General features: G+C 42.3%; 1 protein-coding gene across 1 annotated transcript; it reads right to left on the bottom strand.

The window, feature by feature from the left end:
• Positions 1-3,832: 3,832 nt before the first annotated feature.
• On the bottom strand, positions 3,833-18,362 carry LOC128748095 (glutaredoxin domain-containing cysteine-rich protein 2). The gene is made up of 6 exons (XM_053846489.1): positions 18,348-18,362; positions 9,185-9,250; positions 8,791-8,968; positions 7,718-7,827; positions 6,061-6,288; positions 3,833-4,006 (listed from the first exon to the last, which is right to left on the bottom strand). The coding sequence occupies exons 1-6, from the start codon at positions 18,360-18,362 to the stop codon at positions 3,833-3,835; spliced, it is 771 nt and encodes a 256-aa protein (XP_053702464.1).
• Positions 18,363-27,111: the final 8,749 nt, after the last annotated feature.

Genomic DNA, 27,111 nt, shown 5'->3' with positions numbered 1-27,111 from the left:
TTAAATTCGTCTTAGGAACTAAAAATAAACACCACTTTCATGAGATAAAATCAGAGTCGGGCTGTTCTATTTGCAGCTGTGAATGTGTGCTTATCGTCCGACCTGGTAAAACGCTTTCAAATGTGGTTAATCCCAAATTTTTTCCAGAGTTTTTTGGTTGGCTGTTTACAAGCAACAACACTTTTGACCACCGGCTACGTTCCTTTTGACTTTCTGATAAAAAGCATGCTCTAAACAATAGTTTTTTTTAATGTAACCTTGTAAGTATTTGTAGTGATAGTATGGTATAAACCAGAGGTGGGCAATAAAATTTCCAAAAGGGCCACATTAGAAAGTGTAATGGTTGTGAGGGGCCAGCATCAAAAGAAAGACAGCGATGACAACAAAACATGATGGAACAATATCTATCAAAATATATACTTAAGTAACAAGGACAAAATGAACCTCAGAAGATGAAATGGATATTAAGAAGCGTAAATATGCCATGAAACTTATTGAAATGTTTCATTTTATATGCACTTCATTTGAATATAAATCAACAGGATGCTAAAGATAAAAGGGCAATTTATTTCAAAACACATTTTCAGGATTACCTCAATGGATTTTGAGTGACAAGAAAAGCACAAAAACGGCCAACGGAAGAAGAAAATTATACTCTTAAAACAAGAACATGCTTACTGCTGAAGTGGTGGTGGTGAGTAAAAGAAAAAGAAACAAAAAGAGCAGAAAAAAATAGGATATATTAGTTATAGTTTTAGGCTGACATCAAACGGTCTACGAAAATACAAGCATCGGTCTGCATATGGCCCACGGGTCAGACTTTGTCCAGGACTCCTCTACAGTAGTAATAGTTTTTCAATATAACTTTGCAAGTATTTGTAGTGATACAATGGTATAAATCCTTGTGTATAATGAAATTATTGAAATATATTTACATCTCAACACTATTAACAAGACGTTCATTTTCACACAAGGTATTTTTACGAAAGTATTCCTCGCTCCAAGGCCAGCACCTGCAGCAAACACCGGCGCTAACAAAGCCACTTTATTAACTCATAAGTCAAACACACTGGACTATTTCTGTTCTAAAACAAAAAATCCAAGGAGTTAATATTGAGCTCTGCAGAGCATTGGGGTTAATTATATATGAAGATGAATAATAAATGTTTTAATTTAATAACAGTGGACCCTGCAGCCGTGCAAGTCCCTCTGCTGTTCATTCAGAAACGTGATCGTCAGGACCTGCAACAAAGTGTGTCTCGCCTGTGCTGCAGGAGAGTGAAAGCTTTTCATGTGAAGTGGGATGAAGATATGAAAAAACAGTCTGACAAAATAAGGAAATAAACGTGGAAATAAAAATAAAATGGGAAATACACAAAGTGGAAATTAAAATGGAGAAATAAACATAAATAAATACGGACATATGAATAGAAATATGCTTAAATGGAAGTACTTTTATTTCCGATTATTATTATTTTCCACTTTTATTTCCTTATTTAGGCACTTTTGTCTCTCCTCAATGAGAGTGGATGGGAAAAGGAGGCCACGCGTCCGTCAGAACAGTCGGCCAGTCGAGTCCAAAAAGCGGCAGGAGCTTCTGTAGGTAGCACGCTTGAGTCAAGCATCACTGCTGAGTCTCTCAGGAACCTTCTACTTTTGACGCCAGCGACCGTGATGGGAGTAAAGCAGGACTTTGAAGCCACTGAAAAGGCAGTTTGTGGGAGCAACTGAGGCAGAAACGTATGACGCTCAACAAGAAACCAGAGGGAAATAGTACATTTTTACCACTGTAAATGTTAAAACAAATGACTTCACAAAAGTCATTTGTTTTGAGACTTTGGGAGACAAAAAGTAGCAATTTTTAAATGTTAAATAAACCGAAATAGTTTAACTTTTTCCCAACAGACGTGACAAGCACTTGACGCTGGAGTCTATTTAAACGTGTAAAACGCAGAGAAGCTGTGTCCAGAAAGATTTCAGGGTTGGGAGGGGGGAGGACGAAGAGCATACATGGCTGCTGCAGTGGTTGTGTTATTTTTGGAGCAACCTTCCGAGGATGTGGTCAGTGGTTTCACAGCTCCCGAACACCGTGATTGATCATCCTGCGAGAAGAAGATTCTGCTGAAAATGCTGTTTCAGCAGGGAAGGAAGGAGGAAAACAGCCACAAAAAAAAGTCTGGCTGCAATTATGATCAGATTAGAGATGAGTGGGCAAACTGGAGAAATGCTGCACTGCAACTGTATTCTAGGAAACAGAGAAGATAGTTCTCTGCGGCACTTACCTCCCAGGTGTGACAGTCTACTCACCTGCAGTTCACTTTGTCGAAGACACCATGATCAGCCATCATCCATTTCCATTAAACCCGACTTTGATGGATAAGATGGCTGATATTTTCCCCCTCACTTTTCCATTACCCCGTCAATTTTTCTCTCACATTAACATGAATTTATTATGTAAATTTCAATGTAAGTTAGTGAACAATATTTCATGTTTCTATTTCAAACAAATGTTATTTCATTAGGTTTAGATTATTTTTTCTTTTTATTTGTTCATTATCATTTCATATAATTTATTTATTTGAGAATTGTGTAATTATTTTACATTGAAATTAATTGTGTGTTTGAATAAATATTAGCATTGAAGCGTAGTTTCATTTATTCTCATTGAAATTAAAATATATTATTATTGTTATTATTATTATTTCCAGTTTTAATTCCTCATTTAGTCTCTCCTCAATGACAGTGGATTGGAAAAAGGAGGCCACGCCCCCTTCAGAACAATTGGCCAATCACATCCAAAAAGAGGCGGGAAACATTGAAGCATAGTTTCATTTCTTCTCAGTGAAATTAAAATATGTATTTTTTTTCTGATTTATGCGATGATTTGTTGTTTAGTTTGGCTATTCATATTTAGGTACTTTATTTTATTTTATTTATTATTTTACTTTATTAAGCAACACATGCAATGTTACCATATAGATTCTGGAACCTTTCATTATTATTTTTTTTTGTATCTGACCAAACAAGCTCTTTATTTGTCATACAAAATACACAGACGACTCTTGACTTTGAGATTTTTAATCTGCAGTCATGACAAAGACCCATTTTAGTGTCAACCAGACTTAATAAAACAGGCGACCCAGTCAAGTGAACTGAAGTTATACAGATGTTTAAAAAGTGTACATTAAAAAAATGCTTCTAAAATACTCACACCACACACCTGTCTTTAAACCAAACATTGGAATCTATCACAGAGTTAGTGTTAGTGTTGTAGGGTCAGCTAGACCTAGTGAAAGCCAGAAATGGCCACCATGCGGCGCTCTGGAAAAAAAAATACTCTGAACTCAGAATCTCCTCAAGTCACCCCAGTCAGTCAAGCGTCAGGTCGATCTAACTGCTGCCCCCTACTGGCATAAAAAATATGTGTCCAAAGTTTCCCTCGCAGCTTCGTGTTGTCGGGTAAATGAACCCTGCGATGTGAGCGGGCAGCGAATGAAATGAAGTGTGATGTCGACATTCTAATCAAATGGATAACTCTGTTGTGCAACTGTTTATTATCATGGAGATGTGGAGCAACACAGCCACATAACAGGATTATGTGTTATCATGAGTGGTGTTCACTGCGCTCAGTAATTGTATTTCGTGATTTCCCGCCCACCACGCAGCCGGCTCGGCCGCTCGTCTTCCCTCGCAGAGATCTCACCAAGAACATTTTGGATCACAGCGTTGCGGCTGCCGAGACAATTCCGACTAACCGATAAGCAAATGGGACACAGGCTTGCTCACAGCCACACGCCGGCCATGCCAGACATGGGTGTTGGCCAGGATGTGGTTAGTTGCCGGAGCAGGACTGGCACTTCTCCAGACCGTGGGGGTAGCAGGCCTGGCAGCGCAGATCACTGATGGACTCGTTGAAGCGGTTGGCCAGCATGGACAGCTTGCTGCCGTGACACAGAGAGCAGGGAGCGCAGCCCGAGCCGCCGCAGTGCTGGCAGGCGCCGGCGTCCTGGAGACACGAGGAGCTCTTTAGATGTCCCCTCTGAGTGAGGCGAGAGGGATAAAGTCTGGAGGACCTTTGAAATGTTGCGTTGCGACGACACCTACATGCGGATTGAAATGTCACACGCTGCATCTATATTGGATATCTGTCTTCCGTCCAAGCATTGAAAGTTTCATAGTGAACCAATTCAAAGTTGCAGCGAGTGAAGTGAAATCTAACAGATGCAGCCCATCCCTGACGGTAAAAACCTCCTGCTGGAGCTTCAACCCTTGACGAATCAACCACAACATCAAACATGCATAACGCCACTTCCCATTTGAATTTTTTTCCTCCTGAAACTATCAACATTCTTCATGTGAAGCAGATGGAGTCGCTTTTGAGGCGGAGGTTCTGAGGGATGTCAGTGGGAAGGTCCATCACTGACTGACCCCTGGGTTCCATCGCGAGCTCCTGCATTCTGTACCAAAGTACCGCAACTGTGCCAAGCCTCCCACCACCTTGTTCCTAGACCCATCTCCAGTTCAGTTGCTTAGACGAGGGTTGCAACATTGTCCAATAATCTATGGGCTTTTGAAGGGAATTATCAACTCGAAAATGGTTATTCTGACTCATGTCTCACATTCTTCACTTCATCACTCTTCCTTGCGACCCATGGTGTCATGGATAAAGTGAAGAGTTAGGATGAGGTCGATCATAGTTACCTTACCTGTAATTTTACTTGCTACTTATAGTAGTGTACCATGAGTACCATACCACGTAGGCATGAGCTTGTTGGCGCCTTGGGTCAAGCACATATTTATGAGGTACTATATATACCAAGTGACTTGGTGTTGTCGTTCCAGAGAGGAACCTTCAAGAACCGCACTAAATGGCTACATTTTTTTTTTTTTACCTAAGCCACATCTTACAGCCCTTTACATCTGATGGGGTGCAGTTTGATCTGATGGGTCACCATGCAACATGGAAAGCTGATGTCCGCTCACCCTAGGCACAAAGGTCTACTTGACTAAGAGACAGAATGTGTAGGACCTGAGGTACTTCATGTTTCAACGGCTGGCGTCCTGCCTTACCCTAGATTGGGAAGGTTTCCTGTAACCTCATTGACACGGGATGAAGTGACACTACACTTCATTGATGCCACAGTTTCTGTGGAATCCGGAGATGATGGGGTCTACGGTTTCACCCTCTGGGCCATCCATCCGTAGGCCCACAGGAATGTCCCAAAATATTGGGTAGCTAATGGAAACCAGCAAACGGAGCAGGCAAATGGTGGGAGGAGGACAAAAATGAAAGAGATGGCAAGAGATATAAGGAAGATGCTGTAGTCTAAGGACGGCAAGCCTGGACCAGAAGTAGTGTCAGGTCATAAGGGGAGCTCGGACCTGCATGGTCGAGTCATTACAGCAATGTTGGCACACGGTTAGTTGGGTGTTTCTTGCTCGGACTGACCTCCGCAGAACAGACAAGGATGGGTTGAAGAGCAAGGATTGGGGGATTTGACGCTCTGCGCTTAACTGAGAAATGACTTGGGAGCTGTCATTTTTCAGTCTGACACAGAAGGAGGAGATCGCAGTTGTACAGATTTAAATGAAGTTGTTTGGGATTTCAATGATGAATCCAAACCAGAAAAAGCATTTGGGGAAGTAAGCGTGAATTTATTCCATTACTCAAGACAGGTGCGAGAAGGAATAAGAGGAGGGACAGTCAAGGAGATGAGGAGGAGGAGGAGGAGGAGAGGGAATGGGCTTTGCTTGCAAGCTGCTAAATTACAGGCCAATGCAGTGAGTGCAGAACAAAAGTGTGGACTCATCACTATCTGCTCTCAGCTGACAGATAGCAGGAGGGCAAAGAGAGTGGAGACAATAGGGGACCGTAGAGGACGAGGAAAACACCCCTCTGTGAACCGTTAGGAATTAGAACTGTATGGCACCACTTACTCTCCGTGAAGCCGAATAAACAACTGATGATGTGCAGAGGCAGGACCGCCTTGCCGGAACTGAGAATGTGGTGATAAAGAACTCGAGCACCGCTCCGGGAATCATTTGGCTAAGGTCCATTACCTTGTTCTCTGTGTCCCTCATCTGTTTCTCCTCCCTGGAGTCGGCGTGCTGCGCGTGAAGAGCCTTGGTTCTCCGCCTGCTGCTCCGCTCCCTGGCTTTTGGGAATCCCTCCAGGCTCGCAGGTGGGATGGGGTGCTGGCGCTGGGACTCGGGCTTCTTCTGAGGAGCTCTGATGATGCGGAGGTTGCTGGTGTAAATGATGATCTTGCCAAAGTCCAACACGGACGACTGAAGGACAGACAAGATTTGTCAGGTCGAACACTGTCGATTATATTCACAGTCGACATCGGTAATTTGAAAACACGTACGAGTGGAATCCAAGCAGTTCTGTTTTGTTTAACTGGAATAAACAAGGCCACAAGAAGATTTTTTTTACTCAAAATAGTCAAATTTTACCAGGAAGAACAAGTAAAGCTAAATTTTTTTGTGAAACCAAAAAATAATCGGAAGAAAAATTTGACTCAAAAGCAATAATTATTGCTAAAAAATGTTAGCAACTAGTAGCGCCCATTGTTTGTTAAGTTTCTGTCCGATGTGTTGCGTTGTTGCATAGAATGTAAATGACATCTGAAGTAGTATTTGTGGAATACTCAGATTTTAGGTGGAATACTGGTGGTTTCCTGTCCAGGTGAAGACGGCGACAGCAAGAAAATGTCCTCATTATCTTCTTTCCAACACCACTAAGAGCTAATTCCAAACTGTCCCGCAGAGATAAACAGATGCAGCTATTGTCCGGGGAGTGAAAGTAAAAATCTGAAGCCCATGTAACTGACCGCCCTCCCTCGGCCTCCCGCTCTAATGAAGCCACCGTCGCCGACGCTCAGATAAAGCAGCTTTTGTCGCCGCGTGTTCGCTGATAACGCTGTCATCACACATGAGATTCATCCCTTTGTCGTGTTTGGATGGAGGATTGTTCTGCGCTCGGCTGTGCCGGGATTGTTGGGGCTTTATGGTTTCGGTGCGATAAATAGAGGCAACGACAAATCATACGCGACAGAATCACTTTCGAGAATTAGAGCGAATTTGCTACAAAATCACCTTCTATCATTCAGAAGCAGAGAAAAGCTAACTGGGATCCCTGAACTGATGGATCACAGTTCCACCAAGACTCCTCTTAACTTCCATTTTGCAAGATTATTTAGTGTTTTTATGGCCAGTTATAACCTTTCTGATGTAAATGTTTTTTTATGGCTGTATTTATTTTATATAGAATATTCCTTTGAGGCTCATTTTCTGTCTTTCTTTCCTTATTTATGTATTTATATTTTACATCATTGGGCATGGATATTTTCTTAACCTATTATTATACTACTATTATTATTCAACCTATTATGACATTTTATTATTTGAAATTATTTATTTATTTATTGCACATAAAAAATTAAAGTTTTCCCCCTAATTCACAGCATGTTAAAATTATTTATTATTCATATATTTTTATTAAAATAAAATAAAGACAGGCAGTTGCATCTCAAGAATATATTATTTCTATTTTTTTTATAATCATATTAAGATTTTTTTTCCGATTTTAGGAGTAATTAAATTCAGTCAGCTTTCATTAAAATGAGATTTATTTTTTCTTCTTTTAAATCCATAATGTATCACAGAAGCACAGAGCTTTATTTAAAAGAGCAAAGCCAGTCGACTCGTGTCTTACGTTGGGGTCTGCTCCATTTTCCTCCACGTGCGCTGCTGCAGGCTTGTAGCTTCCCATTCCTCTGTACACATTGATCCTCTGGGCGATGAGCCCTGTGGGGGGATAGAAACCTGGCACACCATGAAACAGTTTGTCCAGGAACAATGGAAACCTGCACCAGAGATTTCAGACAGAGAATCTGGCTCGCTGTCTTTGGAGGATTTATTTTGACACGTGTGTGAATGTTGGCAGTTTTCCGAACGTCACAGTCTAACAACAATTGGAAACTGCAGAATATTACGTTTTCTGCTGTGATCCATATTGTTTATATTTACTGCCAAGTAATCTCTGTGTGATATATTACTTTTTATAGAATATATACATATATATATTATATACTTATTTATAGAATATATATATATATATATATATATATATATATATATATATATATATATATATATATATATATATATATATTCTATAAAAAGTAATATATCACACATATATGTGTGATATATTACTTTTTCTAGAATAAATAATTTTATATATATATATATATATATATATATATATTCTATAAAAAGTAATATATCACACACACACACACATATATATATGGGGGGGTTTCGAAAAAAAAAGTATATCCATATACTCACATATTGTGGTCATTCAAATACAATTATACTGACACTTACTTGTACAAAATGTTTCAGAAAATATTGTCAATTTTCTATCAATTAATACAATTCTATCATGACATCCATGAAGTAATCATGACATCATCATTTTCATAGATTGTCATAAATTTTCATGGCATCCTTTTTTTTTTTGCTTTGCATGCATTGTAAATCATATTTTGCAGCAATATTTTTTCACTTTACCTCCTCTATCCAAGGTTATTTTATTTATTAGTATTTATTTTTTTATTATCTTTTTGCCACATAAAAATGTGTTATAGTTTTAATATTTTTAATTGTATTTTTTGTAACTTTTTTCACATTTTCAAATTGTTGTTTCAAATTTATATATATATATAAAACCTTGCTTTTGACCTTTGACCACAATCAAAACAATCTCAACAGTAAACTCACTCTGCTCATCTGTATCTTCAAATCCACAAAGTTGCTCCATCTCCAGGTGGCTGGGTGGAATCTTGCGGTGGACGAAGCTGTGCGGATACTTCTCCTCTGGACTGTCCAGCTCCTGTCCGTCCTCATACACGTGCTTCAGGACGCGGCCACTGTAGGACGACGCCAGCTTGAACCTCACCTGTGAAAATAACAAAGCCTCCCTCTTCAACCACGACCGAAGCAGAGCACTGCCCCGGGACATGAGGGACAAACTGGTCTCAGAAAGGCCAGCGTGGCGTTCTGGCTCAGCTCTAAACTCACTGGTGAGTGTGTCAGTCTTGCGCACGTCCGGCACATCTATAAATGTACTTCTATTGATGGGAACTTGAAAGGTGCTTGGAAAAAAAACCCTCACCTTCCTGGGTTTGGTGCTCTCATAACGCTGAGTCATCTTCCTCTGTAGCTCGTCCATGACGGCCGACTGAAGAGGAGACACAGACGCTGTCAGTCCATCCGACTTTAGAGACTCAGGTGAAACGCTGAAGCGTCGGAGAGCAGCGCGGAGAAGACGTGGGCGGAAGCTTCAGTTGAACTGGACCTGCAGTTTGGAGGGAGAAGCCACGTTACAATCAATAATTCACAGCGAGATCATGTGCACAAAGGTTGGATGAGAAACCTGAAGCTCCATCATCAAATAATTATGTTCACCAGAATAGCACGTTTATCGTGAGTGTGTGGGCACCTGGTTTAGCTACACTTGTGACATTTTTGCCTTTCCTCTCAAGTTTATATCTGAGTTCAAGGATGAGAATTGATAATAACTAGGACATTATACTTATATTCATGTTTACACTTAGCCATTTGTTTTGGATGGCAAAGCTAAGACATTGTTATGGGGGGATATATAGGGCCATCAGAATATTGAATGGTTGAATTTCAAATGCTGAAACATTGAATTTTATAATGAAATGTTTTTTTAAACAATGAAATATTTTTTAAATAATTCAATTCAATAATTTCTGTGTTGAAAGGTTGAATTTATTTGAATCATTTGATTTCAAAATTTTAATATTTTCAAAATGAATGATTTTTGAGTTTGATATTCTCATTCAAAACATTCAAAAATAAAAATTCAATATTTTTAGGGCCATAACCTTTTAAATTCAGAATAAAAACACTGGTATAACAGTGTTATCAGGCAAGACCAACGGAGTACCGAGCTGCGAAACTTACCTAAGAATATATTGTATTTACAGTTTTCATTTTAAATAATTGGAATTATAATGTGAAACTATATGTGTACAAAAATGTCATTCATTTTGAGAATACTCAAATTAAACTCAAATGTAAAAAAAAAAAAAAAAAATTGAAATTACAGAACTCATTATTCAATAAAAACAAATTCAACCATCCAATATACGGATTACTAAAAAAAAAAATCAATTTTTAAAAACTAAAACTTTAAATTTGATTAATTCAATGTTTTCTGTATTTGAAATGTTTGAAATTCAACCATTAAATATCCTGATGGCACTGATATGCTCCCGTACACTGTGTCCATGAAATGTCCCCACAAAGACAGCAGTACATGTCTATACAAGCCTGTTGCTGAGCTGTTTCCAGACTATTTATATGACAGAAAACAAAAAAAACAGAGCTTGCGAATGCTCCACAAACCTAAGATCGTGAGCGGTTCATTCAACGCCAAGTAAAGTGACTGGCCCTCACCCACTCAGGCCCTCGATGAAAGTCGCCTGATCTCCACACCAAGTTCATCTCAAACCTCATAATGCAGCGTAAACAGGCACACAACTTCGCTCATTAACCCGTCATGCTAACCAGCAGCTAACAGCCTGTCGGACAGAAACACGGAGCAGTCCAGAAACCAGGCTGCGCGTCTGTAAAACTGGCTCTTCCCTATCTCCTCGCTGAGCGAGAATCCGCTTAATCGTTCCGTAGAACAGGGAAGTGCGGTCAGTGGAGTGAGAAATTGCTGGCAGTGAAGGAAACATTAAACGTGCCAAGACTCTTGCTGCGTGGCCTTAAAACAAATGCGCCGGCGACTGCTCCTCTCAGTGTCTGCACATCAGCAGTCCATGTATATTCTATTATCGCCATTATCCCCCCCCTAAATACAATTTGTAATATGAGCGCCATCACTCAGGCGTGATTTGCTTCCTGCGAGCTGCAGCGCTTCATCTAATCTCTTTTAGCGTTCACACTGAGCCGCGCGGAGGCCAGAAATGATAGTTTTGGTTTCGCTCTGTGCGCGCCAACACATTTGGACCCGGGTGTGTGCGAGAAGCCTCATTAAGTCGCAGATTTAAACTCGACTGGAGGTGCTTTTACCCAGATGCCCCGGTGCAACATTGTCATGCTGTTGTAGATGTGTAAATTAAAGCCCAAAAATCTATGTGTCCACGAGGCGAGTTTGAGCGAGATGTGAGCGGACGCCGCCGCTCTGGATTCTCCTTAATGCATGTGCTGATGCGCTGCAGTTTCGCCGAAGATCTTCCGTTCCTTTGCACTCATATTAGATTTTATGGGGCTGACACTTTCATCCACGGCAATGGGCAAAGAAAACACTCCTCAACTTTTGATGAGTCATATCCAAAGCCTGGCCTTAGGGCCGTTTGTGGCCTTTGATTAAACTTAATATGGCCCTGAGCCTCAGCGATGAGTTGTGTATGTGTGCTGTCAATGTAAATTATAAATTTAAAAAAAGAGACAAAAAAGTGGATGCGGATACTGGGCACCCAGGATACTGGGAACAATATCGGGAACAATAAACCAGCTTTATCGGAAAAATGTTTCCTCAACATGCGTTGAATTTGTGTGTAGGTGCACGGCAACAATGACACTATCTCGGCATATCACATTAACGGAACAAGAACAGTTCAACAGTTAAAGATTTTCTGACTCATGATTCTCATGTGTTTCTTCCGGGATTTCCGCCAGATGTGGCCGAAGTCCTGCCGTACACTCGTTTGCAAAGTCTCAGTTTCGTATCAGAAAGACTCCAACCAGACGGCCACAGTGTGAAACATGTCAGAGTAGAATCACACAGCTGCGCCAGTGCGGCCCGTCATTAACACGTTAAACGTGAACAAATGGGGAAATGCAGGGGCGGAGAACAGCGCGATACACACTGGAATGTCACCAAACATCATTGCGCTGAAGCTAGTTTGCACATGTTTATGCCACAGGTTTCAGAGAGTGAGAGGAAAGAGTTCCGGATGGCCCTGAAATGACGGTATGAGCATCCAATCACAGGACGCGTACAAGTCACATTCAACGTGAGGCCAGCTAGATGATAGCGGCAACACGTGATCTGAGTGGCTGTCGCAACTATCCATCAACTATATTTCACTCTGAGTGCACCTGCGCCTGCACTGTTGCTGCTGAAGGCCTTGGACAGAACCACACAAGCCAGCTGAATTCTGATTGGATAAAAACTCCAACCTAGAAAAACAACCCCGGGATATACTATGACATGATTGTTATACATACTATATATAATATATTTGGGGAAAATACATTAAAAATGAAATCCACTTTTGTCAGAAATATGCTCATGATTTCTGGTCATGTTGAGCCAGCAGAGAAGGCCACTGGTGTGATGGCTTGGCGCCGAAGGTGGCGGCATCATGTCGATGCCTCAGAGTCAAATGTGATTCAAAGGCACACCAGATGGAAAAGCTGCCAAATACTGACGCCGCCCTTAGGTGTTCGGTCCGAACTAGGGGTACGTGTCGGCGCCAGCTGCTAAATGTAGAAACTATTTTCCCTCTCCGTCCATGATGAACAGGCGCTTTCAATTTTGAATCGCTATGTATGTGTGTTTTGAACTTAACATTTACTACCGTATTAATGCGTTTAAAATGAAGTTTTCGAGCAGTAGCTGGAATTGAGGAAGCTAATGAAGCGTCCTGCAACATAAATTTAAACCACTTTTTCAGTTTATTTCAGTGGTTTCTAAACATGTTTGGGGGGATTTTGAATATTCCTGAAGATGCTTCAAATATTGACAAATATTCAAACATCACTGAACACCACCGTTGCAGTCGTGAAATAAAAGCTGTTTTTGGTTCTCAGATATGAAACCCGAGCTTCTCCACTGACAGGCAGTCCTTCGATGTTAGCATCACTTTGTCGCTCCACTTTGAGGCGCGTTCATAATTATAATACATCTTCAAAGTATATCTTTAAAACACTAAATGCAGCCATCTTCCTGCAGCGACTCGTCAAACTCACTGACAGCGCAGAAACATTTCAGCGACGGATTTGTTCCGGCACCAGATTTAAATAGAGTCACTGAAGCATTTGACTTCATTATCTTAATAGCGCTGTCTATCACGTTATTGATGTTGAAAGCTGGTGATTTATTACTGTTACATGGAGGATGAAATAAATAATAAAGTGTCCAGCTCCAGTCTGATGTTTACTCACAGACCTGCGAGCGCATCGCTGCAGCGCAAGCCGCCTTTCAACCTCTCGACGCTTCTCGAGGAGAAAAAAGATCCCTCTTGAAAATTGACGCGTGACTGTCTCTGAAAACTCCAGTTCCAGACCAAATGAGATTTTTGGACAGCGGTGGGCTGCGACAGAGAATCAGCAGATATTCAAAGTGTGCTTTTATGAAGTATAATTTTATTTCAAGGTCTATTTCAAAGGTGTTATATAAAGGGCAGCTTGAATGGAGGAGCTAAACTGGCAAAGAGGTGAGGGACATGGACTGCGGATGAGGGTGAATCCAACACAGGTGCGAGTGTAATGTCCCACAGAAAATCCTTTCTTCATTTGAACAGGAAGGAAACGACAAAACAGGAAGTGAACTGGGAACATTTCCATGCTGGTTGCTAAACTAAATGCTACGTTGTGGCGGGCATTAAGGGGTGTGTTCTCTCACCCGGACGGTTTATGGGTATGGGGCGTTGAGGTATATATATTCACTGTGAGGGGAGGGGAGGGAGAAAATAAAGTTGTTGCAAGATTCCTGTCTCGTCGCCTGCCTTTGCATTTGCCACAACGTTATTGTAAATACAAAGATGTATTACATGCTAAATGCAACGCTCATGGCTACAGGAATATGTTTTTCTCCCGCACTACTGTATCGGTCAGCTGCCGTCTTTTACGTGTCAAATGTCAAATGACTTGATGCTTTGAAACCAATAGCTTAGTGACAGCTAGCTATGCTTCAATTCAATACACACATTGCAGCAATAACATGGCTTATTTTTAATGTTGTAATGTTGTTTGTTATGTATATATTATATATGTTCATACAGTATTTGTCAAAACATGACACACTATTAAGGCTAAACAGGCAAAAGCTTTGTGTTGTTTACATTCTCAAGACCACAAATACAGAACGAAAAAATGCTAAAATGAGACTAAAACATGGTTTCTAACATGCTAATGCCCTCTGCTAATGCTCCCTGTAACTCGCTCGAGTAGCGCAACTTTTATTTCAGCAGCTACGTTCATCAATTGGGGTGAATCGAGGACCAAATCCCTGATCAGGACGCCAACCTTCTCCACCTCTAGTGAGGGGCAGATGAGGCTTCATGGAACAGTGTACTTGTTTGGCACCCTCTGCTGTAAAATCGTCGGTTTTGAAGCGTTGCGTCATTGAAACCTCACATTTTTAAACCTAGAGCGCCATCTAGTGGGCTCTGAAAATGAGGACACTGTTTCGTGAAGCCTCATCACCCCGTCACTATCCACCTCTTTTCTCTCTCAGCCTCCTCTCAAGCTCATTATGAGCTCAAATTTGTTCAGCAAAAACCCTCAGCAACAAGTCTTTTATTTATGATCCAGATGTTAGCACGTATTTAACACGCTTTTAATGACTAAACGCTATCATTTGTGTGCAGTAAGAATTCATCTGAGGGAGTCATTTGCCAGAGCCAAGCCACTATTGTGAAGCACGGTCGATATGACTAAGTTTCCAACTGGGTCACGGACAGAAATCCAGTCTTATAGGGGACCTGAAGGTATTATCCCATTCAGCAAAGCCAGGAAGCCAAACACAGCGTTGTTTGAGTAAAGGTTACATTCAGTTAGTGGCTGAGATGGATGAGAGTTTTTTGTTTGACAAGTCTGGAGATTTTTTTTTTCTTTTTTGTTGGCTTCTAAAAATACAGTAGGAAATTGGGACAGCTGACAAGAGTGGAAAGAACAAAATAAACCTGTCAGATGTCACTTGTGTGGATGACTCTGGAGCGAAAGCTCCAACAACAATCCCTAAGACAAAACAAACGCTAAAGCGAAAGAGTGAGGGCCCCGCCGCATACTCAAGACTGGTCATCAGGTTGATCTGAAATGCAAATTCATGAATGATATTTGGTTTTTCTGATCATGTCATATACACAGATGATGATGCCAAATGTATTTTTCATCTTCAGCTGTCATTTGCAATCTGTCCAACCGCATCAAGCATCGTAATTGGTGTGTAATACTGGAGTGGATGACAGATCGAGGATGCAGCTCATTCCTTTCATTCTCCGTCTCCATCTCAACCCTGTCAGAGGGATTTCATTACTGCTGACACTGATAACACACTCTCAACAGCTGGATTTACATTTGTGTTTATGCAACGGCAGAACGCAATTATGGTGACACCTTCCTTCACATTCTGGTCTCATTACAGCGGCATGGAAAAATGAAGATGCGGAGTGTTCCATCGCAAGAAACATGTCGGCAGGAGCGGCCGATGTGATGGCGGATTCTTCTACAAGTTAGGAATGGGCAGAAAAAAGGGTGCGGCATTTTGACAGTTTCATTAGTGGTGGTTTTTATTTTAAAATCATGTGCTACACCATGTTCCACACATAAATCCTAGATTGTACAGAATCCTAGGCATCTCTCCTCCTTCCAGAACACAGCGCCCCCTCTTACGCCGTCACACTCTGACACCCCTTCACCTCAACTCTGCTCGAATCTGAATCCAAGTGTGACAAAACATCAGAAGACTCATCTGGACTGATGCCTGACTCACTGTAATAAGACCAGCACCAGTGATGTGAAGTGTGCCGAAGATGAAGCTTAAAAAAAGCAAGGGATTTACTTTAAAGTTCCTGATCCCCAGACACGCTGTGGAACAGTTTGGTTCTGGTGAAGGTTCTAGGATCTGACAGGAGTCCTACAGTGCCATCAACCATCTGCGGACCCCCTGCCTTGACTAGCAGGTAGAATGTGTCAGTGAACACTGTGGAACGCTGTGAGACTTATCCAGAAGCTATTGAACTCCCCCAGTCATCAGCTGTCTGTAGTAACTGTATCCGTGAGCGACCGACTCTGGGACTCCTAAAGTATGTTGCTGTGGGACTCCTCCAAGTGTAGGATCCTTTTTTTCCAGGACTATAGCGGCTTTTTTTTAATTTAAAGTCAGGACAAATAACATTTCCAACACTGCGCACAGCTCCGAGGTTGTTTCTCCATGTTCTGTTTTGGGATGTCCCTCGCCTCAGTATGACACTGAATTCTAGTTCATCTCCAAAGCAATGAAAATCCAAGCGAAAATGCTCATAACAGTTGCCGAAACTCCAGTTCGATGTAAAGCAATATGCATGCAAATGTGAGAAGCTTCATTTCTCGCCGAGTTGAACAAAACACCACTGCACTGATAAACTCTTCACCTGAGTGTTAAAAGAGGAACAAAGCGGTTCCTCTTCCCTTTCTGTGCTCGGGTAGATGTGTGTGTCTCGACAGGAACAGCAAGTACCTTATCTGTGTTTTGGTACCGATGTCTGCTGCTGCACACCTGTCGCCGTCGTCCTGTGCAGCGCATGATAAAAGCAGAGAGTTTAGTGCTACAAACAGGCAAAGAGAGAAACCGAATGAAGAAAAGCTGAGGGGGAACTAATGACTTGTTGAAGGTGGGAATCATTTGTTAATGATTCCCACCACATATTTCGAAACGTCACTCAGTTTATACCGTTGCATTTGTGGGACTCGCTGTGGGAAACAGTTTCCCTAGGAATACGACAGGGGCCTCCTGGCTGTTGGACTCCCTCATTGACCACTACCTCACTTCTACTCCATGTCTATGGGTCAGACATTAATATCTGAGGGGCTTTTTATTTTGTAGCTATAGGAGCTGATGGTGAACTGTGTCTTCAGTGGGCCTTGTGGGGCTCCCTGAATTTCCACAGTGGCATCCAAGTGGTTAGCGTTTTTTTCCAATGAAACTATGTGCATCGACAAAGCTGAAGTGCAACGGGGTTCTTTTGGAATTGGCTTTTTTTTGAAGGGTTGAACGCTTCCTCCAGACGATGGCGATCGTGATGTTTCAAATTGACACAACTTCAACCAATCCCTACGAACCCTGCAAGGCACTGCAATGTTGCCCGATCACCGCGACCTTCCCGCCAATTCCTCCAATCACTTTAACCTCCTTTCGCCCGCCTCTCTATGCGGCTTATGCGGCATCACTCACATTTGCCCACAAATATGTCCGCCAGGGGCCGCAATTCGGGCGTGAACGATTCCGAATAGATTGATAAATGTCCAAATTCCAATTATTTAAATGTAGAATAGATAGAACTAAAAAGCCAGTAGGGCGACGCACGATCACCGGAACACTATACACGACGGACGTAAACAAAGATGGCTGACCACAAGATCCATGGCTCTCCACACTATTTCTGACACTCTGCATCCTGACCCTGTGGAACATGTCATATCGCTGGATCCAGTTTCAGAGTTTCAAAGAATAAAACCATCCGAAAAGTGCCCTCTTTATGCCCTAAAGGAAGTCGCACAAAATTCTTAGATCTCACAGGGAAGTGTCCGCGTTCAATAGGATATATGAAGTCGGGTATCGAACTACAGACGATGCCACACTCTCTAATCACAGAAATCTGTGTAAACCATTCAAGTTAGTTAGAACCAGACCACAGGGAATAAAGAATGATGAATAGAAATGACTTATCCTTAAAAGTCCCCAGTACCGCTGCTTTTTTGTTTTTCACTTTTGGCACTTTCCAATTCAAAGGCAGGTGACTTGAAAAACGATTGCAGAGGGACTTGTCACGACTTAATATTTCTCCAGAGAATCTCCGAGCTATAGATGCTCAAATATTGAAATCTACAAAGCGGTAGTTGAAGGTCAGGACTGATTGAAGCAGAGAAATGGCGACTCCAGGAAAGATAAGCGCTGAATTATTAAGGAGGTTCAGTGTCCCGGGTGCTTGTTGTTGAATTAAGGAGCGTTAGAGTCATGCTTTGCTGTCAGAACAACAAAATCACAGGTACACGCTTTAGAGGCCAGGCTACTGTTTTATTCAGGGAATCTGTCAGACGCTCTCCTTTGAGGAAAGTTTAGCAAAGTTTGTTTACAGTATTTCGGAAAGGAACTTGTGTGGGGGTTTTTTTCACTCCGATGCTAATGCTGCCAGTCAGTGCTGCCATAATACGCCGCATTGTTCTGAATCGGTGGGTCAGGTGTGCCGGACTGGAACGCTACAGTCAATGTGTCGTCACTTCACATCACTGCCATTGATGTTTTACTGATGGACTTAGGGATGAATCTTTATTTTACATCAATACTCAACAAACAAGCAGATTTATTTGGCCTCACTACAAGTCATTCAAAGCCATGGATTTTGGGCAGACAGCGCCTCCTGCTGGGCTCTTGCACTGTCATATTTGCAATGCTATATATAAGTGTCTTTCTCTTATATAAAACTGCCCCACAGAACCCGAGGCTCTCATGTCTCCCACCCATTTTCCTATCGTTGCATCCCCACTTTGACCTTCAACATTGCCTCACTCCCTCCTTCAGGCCTCGATCTTGCGTCCTCCCCATGAGCACAATTTGCCTCCACTTATCTGCCCCCCTCACGCTTCACGTCTGAACGCTGGGATCCGGTCCAACAGTCAACTCTACTGACGTCATCTTATCGGAACGTTTCATTAACACCAAGCTCGGCGGCGTCACGTGGCTCCTTGAGGCGCCGCGATCGCAATAGCACCCACCTCTCGCCGGCGCTACGGCTTACGTTGTGCATGGTTGTCGGCTGTAATTACACTTCTAAGATGGGCTGTGACACAAAGCCAAGGATGCAGAACTTGAGGGGGAGGGTGGCGACAGTCACAAGTTCTTGCTGAAAAACATCCATGAGATTCCGATGGAATAAGGATAGACAGAGTCAGAGAAGACAAACAACCTCACCCTAAACACCAACATTTACATGCCCAAATTCAATAATGTGCTGAGAATATCGCCAGCACAAGACACGATTGTCGACCCCCTTGAAGACCTTAGACTTAGACTTCAACTTAGACTGCCTTTATTGTCATTGCACAAGAAAACACAGCAGTGAAACCTCGGCAACGAAATGTTCTTGCTTGGCTTCAGGATCCAATAATAATACAATAAAAACGAATACGACTCAAAGTAAGCAAGTTAGATTTAAACAACAATTCATCATGAAAAAGAATACAGAGAGTTGGGTGCTACACGTTTGAAGCTAGTGACGCTGCGGTGTTTAGTGGCCGTCAGGTGCAGTGCGACTACCATCACACAGTACATGTTCAGCTGACGGAGTGAAATATTTATGTCCACTGAGTGAAGGTAATAAATTGCTCTGCACTGGCCGTGCACGGCGGGGTGCCATCTCCTCCCTGAGTGTTTGACTTTAGCTGTCAGCTCGATTGCTCCGGTCAGTCCTTTATGGCGGCGCTGGGTTACTTATCATACGCACCCTTTGGCTCTCAAGCTTTCCTGACCAAGGACAGCCATTTATAAACTCAAACAGACCCCCCTTCCTCATCGCAAAACATTTGCTGAAATACAAAGTTTACCTTCAATAACAAAGCGGGGCACCATCCAGCCCAGGGGCCACATGGAGCCTGGTGACGGCCATGTCAGTGAGGTCAATGTCAAACTGTAAATGGCAACAGTGAGTGTTTGAGATCGACTGAGTCAAACGGCTTTTACATGAGATTAATCTAAGGTGGAAAAAATGTATCAAAGCAGCAACATTTTCCTTCCTTCTATATGATCACACGTAAAATGGTCAAGAATTTTCACAAACTCCTCGTCATGATCTTTATCTGTTCTGCTTTACTTTCTTAAGGAATTTCTTCATCATCTCTTGCTCCTGATCTGTTTCCTGTATCTGATGTTGTTGGCACTTAAAGTTTTCCGACTCCAGCTGTGCCTCGCCTCCTGTTCAGTGTTTGTAAATATTAGTGACGGACTGATGAGGCTTCATGAAACAGTGTACTTATGTTCCGAGCTCAGTAGGTGGCGCTCTCGGTTTAGAAATGCTGTGAGGTTTCACCATAATAGCTGGTCAAAACCAATGATCTTACAGCACAGAGCGCCATCTACTTTCATCAGATCGACTTTCTTTTTGGCTTTTGTTAGTTCAGTTTGTCAGCTTCAATATTATTGTGACTAGTGATGTGCCGATGAGGCGTCATGAAACAGTGCCCTCATTTCCCGAGCCCACTAGATGGCACTCTCTGCTCTAAAATCATTGCTTTGGGAGGTGGGTGTGTGAGCATGTGAAACCCATGTAAAATCCTCCTTAATATCAAAACTAGCTCACCCTGAAATTTCCTGAAAATCCATTCACAACTTTTAGAGTATTAAAGCATAACTTTTAGGGAGGTAACACAATAGAACGTACTACGAATAGGGGGGGAAAGGAACGTCAGTGAATGTCCTGGAATGCCTGACCTTCTATGAGTGTAAATGTGTTGGGTAATTCTTGCTCTACACGGAAGATTGACAACGTTTTGTCATCCAGTTTGACATTTTACACAGCCTTTCTTTTCTTAGCAGCGTTGAGTTTCCCATTCCCAAATGCTCCCCATTCTGTCCAAACTATTCTGAAGGAAATTGCCTCTGTATATCAGAAGGATCAAAGGTGATGGATTATTCCATTACTGAGAAATAGTTTCCTGCGCCAAAATTTGTCATTTCCTCGACCTCGGCCGCTCAAATGATTAGCACCCTCGCCGCGCCGTATCGCCAAACCCTATTCTTTCCCCCTATCTCACACCTACATTTCTGCCAGCTCCCTGGGGCTCCCCAGAAATAATATCTGGAATATAGATGGTGGCAACCGAGTCATTTGAGCCCTGTTTTAAAATGTGTTTTTCTCGGTACAGCGATTTGTCAAGATGGTGAAGGAGAAACAGATTACTGTGAGCTAACTCGAGAAGGTATTCGCTCCAATTCAAATCTGATACTGAATTTGAGAGCCACTCATGTTGGTGGAAATTAGAAACAAAAATGACTCTTAAATGTCTCTTCGCTGGAACGTTTAAGAGAAGATGGGTCCAACCAGACCACAACCTCCCGTCACAGGAACAGCTTCTTCCCCTCAGCCATCAGACTGTTCCATTTTTTTTTTTTTTTTTTTTTTTTTTTTATTTAGCACTTTATTTCGAAGCACTTTCCTAGTTGGTGGAACCCCAACTGACCATGGCAATAAATTCTATTCTGATTCTATTCTATTCTGATATTCTGATGATGATGATGGCGAGCACAAGACGAAGAAGCTCAGGGGAGAGCAGGTGCTTCAGAAATTTTATTCTATGTACTTTTTTACAAGGTAGGACAAGCACGCCTACACCAGTGGAAACACTGTGATTTGACAAAGAAATCTACAGCGACTACAAAATGATTTATTTAATATAAATATAAATTCCCAAATATTTAATCTTTCTCTTGTTATGGATGATCTTGTTTTTAGTTATTATTATTATTATCCATGTTTTTCATTTTTCTTATTACTACTTCTTACTGTTGCAAATAAAGCTTCTGAAATAACATGTTAAATAACTGCTGAGACAAACATAGAATTTGAAACTTTCTTTTGAGTTTCACCTCACTTCTGCGTTCCTCATCAAGAGTCTGGTCCCCTGTATTCGGTTAGAGAGAAGAGAAAATGTGATATCCGTGCTAATAAATAGCAGCGCCGGACACATCGCGGAGGCATTAGCCTGACATGCCCTGCAGCGCCGGGCCAAATCCATATTTCCATCACGGTCCTCTCCGGTGGAAAATAGACTTTGCTCTGGTTCCCATTCAGGCATATTTGTCATGGAGTGCAGAATTTGGGGGTGCGGAACTGCTGACACTTTTTCTCCACCAGGAAAATTACAGATTTGCACCAGGCCGGCTGAAAACCTGCAACACAGCATTCAGAAATACTTTCCTTCATAAACTGTATAATTAGTGCAATTTGAAACATCATAATTAGCATAATGGTAGGAAAGGCGCTAATGTGCATATTTGAATTCAGGCTAAATTATAAGCCAGGGGCGAGGTTCTGCCCTGCAGTCCGTAATGATCTGCAGGGGCGGCTGGTTTATTTGGGTGGAAGCTTGTTGATGTTGAAAAAGAAGTGCAGCACCACAGAAACGTCTTTGGGTTTGGAGTATGTTGCTGACACTTTCTTAAGTACTGGATAGACGGATGGATGGATGGATGGATGGATAGATAGATAGATAGATAGATAGATAGATAGATAGATAGATAGATAGATAGACAGATAGATAGATAGATAGATAGATAGATAGATTGATAGATAGACAGATAGATAGATAGATAGACAGACAGAGAGACAGACAGACAGACAGACAGACAGACAGACAGAGACAGACAGACAGACAGACAGACAGATAGATAGATAGATAGATAGATAGATAGATAGATAGATAGATAGATAGACAGACAGATAGATAGACAGATAGATAGATAGATAGATAGATAGATAGATAGATAGATAGATAGATAGATAGATAGATAGATAGATAGATAGACAGACAGATAGATAGACAGATAGATAGATAGATAGATAGATAGATAGATAGATAGATAGATGGATAGATAGATAGATAGGCGGACGGACGGACGGACGGACGGACGGACGGACGGACGGACAGACAGATAGATAGATAGATGTTAGTTTGTTGTTACTTTGACCTTAAATGTCCCTAAAACATAGCAGGGTGGATTGTTACCTGTTCAAGCTAACACTTGTTAGGAGGTGTACAAAATCAAACGGAATAGAGTTAACAAAAGTGAACAACAAAGCTGTCAAGGGGGATTTGTCTGGCGGCTCTGGCAACACTGCGCTAACAAGCTTCACAGGCAAACCATGAGCGAGGCGAGGTGCACAGGACTCCCCATTCCCCGGTAGGATAGTACTATGTTCAAAAGTCCCTGGGACAATCTTTGGTAGAAGGACTGTAGGAAATAAGTCCAGAAACTCCCAGACAAGATGGCCGACCTCATTCCTCTAGACCAGGTCCTCCATCCTTCTCCTCCGTAAAGGAACCGGTATGACATCATCAACTCATTTGCATATCGACACCACGCAGCAAGTGTATTTGGGAAATATAGGGCAACAAAACGGTAAGAAATTTGTGTTTTAAAAGCTTGTGTTTGGTTTATATCTGAGACGCGCGATGATGCATGAAGTTACGTGATGTTCACACTTTCCAATGCTAGGAAGAATTCAAATGTTGAATACTTCACTTTGCCAAAAAGGTTGCTAATGTAATATTGTAGCGTACTTTTCCCATGGAACTTGCATGAAGTTTGTTTTGGATGTAATGCAACTTGGGGTGAGAATGAGGAGCTAAATCACTGTGGGCAGTTTTATTCCCTTGTAGAGAAGAAACAGAAAATAGAGAGACATATGACTGGCTAAAGTTTGTATTTTACAGATCCTGCGGAAGAAAAATGTTTCATGGTTCCAGGCCGAAAACATTATGGCCGACAGGTGCCTCCTCTGAGCCCGACTACTGCCCCACAGTGATGGACATTTGTCCACAGAAGCGTTTAATAATGCTAAGTGACCTCCAGCTTATCGTTGCCACTGTGATATTACATTGTTGTTTTTCTTTATTCCAGAGATGAAATTAATAGAAGTTTTTTTTGTTTTGTTTTCTGTCAGCAGCGGACAATATGTGTTCACATCTGTATTTATTCAGAGTCAACTTCTCAATTATCAAAATAAGTAAAAAAACAACGTTCTCGTATGGTTGTTATTGCATGCTATTGAGGACCAACTGGTCGACATTCGGCATCCGAGTGAAGAGATGCATGGAGCATGAAGATTTGGAATGGAGGATCCGGTGTGGAGGAATGAGGTCGGCCATCTTGTCTGCGATTCGGTACTCTTGTTGAGGAGGGCATCCCAGAGGAAGTGGGGCAGCTGGTGTCAATCCATATTGTGCCTCCTTTGACCCTTCAATGAAAGCGTCCCAAAAGTCCTTCACTACTTGTTGCCTTCCTTCCTTCACCTTCTTCTGCCGCTTATCTGGAGGCGGGTCGCGGAGGCAGCATTCGGAGCAGGGAAGCCCAAACTTCCCAATCCGCACAAACCTCCTCCAGCTCTTACCGGGGGATCCCGAGGCGTTCCCAGGCCAGACCGGAGACATCGTCTCTCCAGCGAGTCCTGGGTCTTCCCTGGGGTCTCCTCCCAGTAAGACATGCCCGAAAAACCAGGGGGCATCCGGATCAGATGCCCAAGCCACCTCAGCTGGTTCCTCTGGATGTGGAGGAGCAGCGGCTCCACCCCGAGCTCCTCCCAGATGACCGAACTCCTCACCCTATCTCTAAGGTTGCGCCCAGCCACCCTGCGGAGGAAACTCATCTCAGCCGCTTGTATCCGCGATCTCATCCTTTCGGTCATTACCCAAAGCTCGTGACTATAGGTGAGGGTGGGAATGTAGATTGAACTAGATTGAACTAGATTGAACGTAGAACTACTTGTTGCATAGGACCAAAAAGACAGCTCTCGCATATCTGCAATTTTAAAAACATGTAGGTGCTTCAATGGCTGTGTTGCCACATCGGGAAATTCCTAGTGGGATGCCGTAGTATCTGACTAGTGGCGGATATTGCCGAAAAACCAAAAAGATCTTACAGAATTCAGAGGTCCAGAAACTAGTGTTGAAGCTTTATGATGCATTTTTACAGCCCACTAGATGGTGCTCTGGCAAATATAGCTGTTTCTCTCGAATCAAAATGCATTTTGGCTACCTTTTGAAGCTAGGTAGGGGGCAGGGACATGTAAGAAAATGAAGTGACCACAGCTTGCCAAGACCAGCAGGAATCAGAAGCAGCCTCCAAGAAGGCAGAAGGAATCGGTCATGGCAAGCGCCCCCTAGCTAAGGAGGCCCATCATGTCCTATTGCAATGAAGGAAGCAACCTATTGTATTTTTGTGCTGTTGCTCCTGAGTCAGAGCAGTTGTCACCCAAAAACAAACTGTACTTTATCGGGGAGGAGAGTCTGGACATTGAGATACTGGTAAACATAAACGCTCCTGGCAGGTAAAGACTGAACCCTCGCAGAGCAGCGAGGCAAATCATCTGGATTTGTGTGATAAGCTAATCCAACGTCAGAGTCAACTCACACAAATGGCTTTTTTATTGCTGCCGACGCCAAACTGAAGCTGCTGATATATTTAGCCTGATGTTGAAGATTTTACAGATCTTAAACATCCACAGCGCTGCCTCTAGTTTAAAGGGAATAAATCTTTTCCGAGGAGGCTATAAATAAAAACACACACAGAGATGGAGGGGAAAAGGTTGGCGCTGCCAGGTGCACCAGTTTCCAAAGGAGACTGAGGAAACATCAAAACAACAAGTCGCTCTGCGGAGCTAATTATGACGCGCACGCGGTGACAGATGGGCCAGGACTGAATTCAAAGATCCTCGACAATGAATTAGTTGAAACGGTGTCCTGCTTTGTTTGTGGTGCGCCTGGCAGGGAGTCTGTAATCAGAGGAGTTCTGGGAGTGAGAACTGGGGTATTTGGGAGTCACATGACAATGGACTGGATACGACTGTGGTCTCTGATTTACAAACTCTTGTTTCTGTTGTTTAAATTGAAGCTTCAAATGAATTGTCCTGCGGTCTAAAGGCACTTTTATGTGCCGTATATGTACAAAACTTGGTCACTGATCACATACTTCCGTGCGTTCTTGGTATTGATGTTCACGATATATCCACCAGGGGGAGCAGCCCAGAGTCAAACGTGTCCGGTGAGGCTGTTAAATATATATCGCGACTGGAGGACGGAGAATTTCCACTGTTGATTTGTCTTCTTCGTGTCTCATTACAGCTAGGTATCGGACAGTAACAGCAACACTGCCCCCCATGGTTTCAGGTGGTACTGCTCCGTTTGGTCATATCCATAAACTTTGTGCCGAAACATGGACAAAATGAATGCATGGCACGAACAGAAGGTTGAACATAAATGGACCTTAAAGTTAGTGGAACATCAGAAAAAAGTAAGATTTGGACGCCGACAACTCAGTGTCCATCACATCCTTTATAGGCGCTACTTATTTCAGCAACCACTAGGATCCACTTCAAATACATTTGCAGAAGCAGATAAAGCCTTATGTGGAGCAACATTTATTATACCGTCGTAACTGCCTGACCCTCATTGCTAGGTGTTAACCCAAGTGGCCGCATTTGAGAGGGTTAGTGGGTGGTAATTTCACCAGGTCCTGGTGTCTCTCATGGGAGTAGAAATGAACCAAAACCATCTGAAACGACTCGCTGCTGGAGTCTAGCCTGTCTGACCTGGACGATGCCCCAGTGGTTGCTGGTGAAGCCCTGGGAGGCTTTTGCCCTCATGGTCAAGACAATGACTAATGGTCTTGTGGCAGGTGAAGATTGTGTGCCAGACCTGGATGCTGGATGCTGCCGTTCCCAATCCAGGAACTGGAAGAAGTAGAGTGCAGAGATGGTCCTCTATTCCTGGTGATGTTTTCACAAGTTAATTACAACACTATTATGATGAATTAACTATAACAAAAACAATTATTACATTTATTTTCATTTCATTTAACAGTTTGCTCTCCAGACAACAGGGAACCTTTGTAAGTGCAGGAGTTCATGGTCCACTGATCACACTGATGCACAAGACACGTGGCAGCTAGGATGATAACAACAACAACAAACATGGAGGAATCCCTGAACAAAAGCAAACAAAAGCATCTGTTTGCTTTGGTTCAGAGAGGTTTTTCACTACACAATGTCCATGGTTTCCACTACTCTGAATGGACTTGAAATTCTTATCAAATTGAAATTCTTACACAAATATTTTCAAGACATTAAAAGAGTTTTAGTTTAAATAAGGCGATATAAAAACTTGAATATAGCCACCATCGTGATTTATTGTGCTATTGTCAAACTGATGCAAAATAAATCCCACACCTAGTTTGTATTTTACCATTTCTCCCATGTTTAACTCCTAACTTTAGCACTTTGTTTGGTTCTGAGACCTTTGTTACTCACATAGGAATTCAGGCTTTTTCCAAAGTGGCCAGAGCTGAAGCTTCCTTGGCAGATAATG

The sequence above is a fragment of the Synchiropus splendidus genome, chromosome 17, assembly GCF_027744825.2.
Source record: "Synchiropus splendidus isolate RoL2022-P1 chromosome 17, RoL_Sspl_1.0, whole genome shotgun sequence".
NCBI lineage: Eukaryota > Metazoa > Chordata > Actinopteri > Syngnathiformes > Callionymidae > Synchiropus > Synchiropus splendidus.
This window is presented reverse-complemented; position numbering and strand designations above follow the sequence as displayed.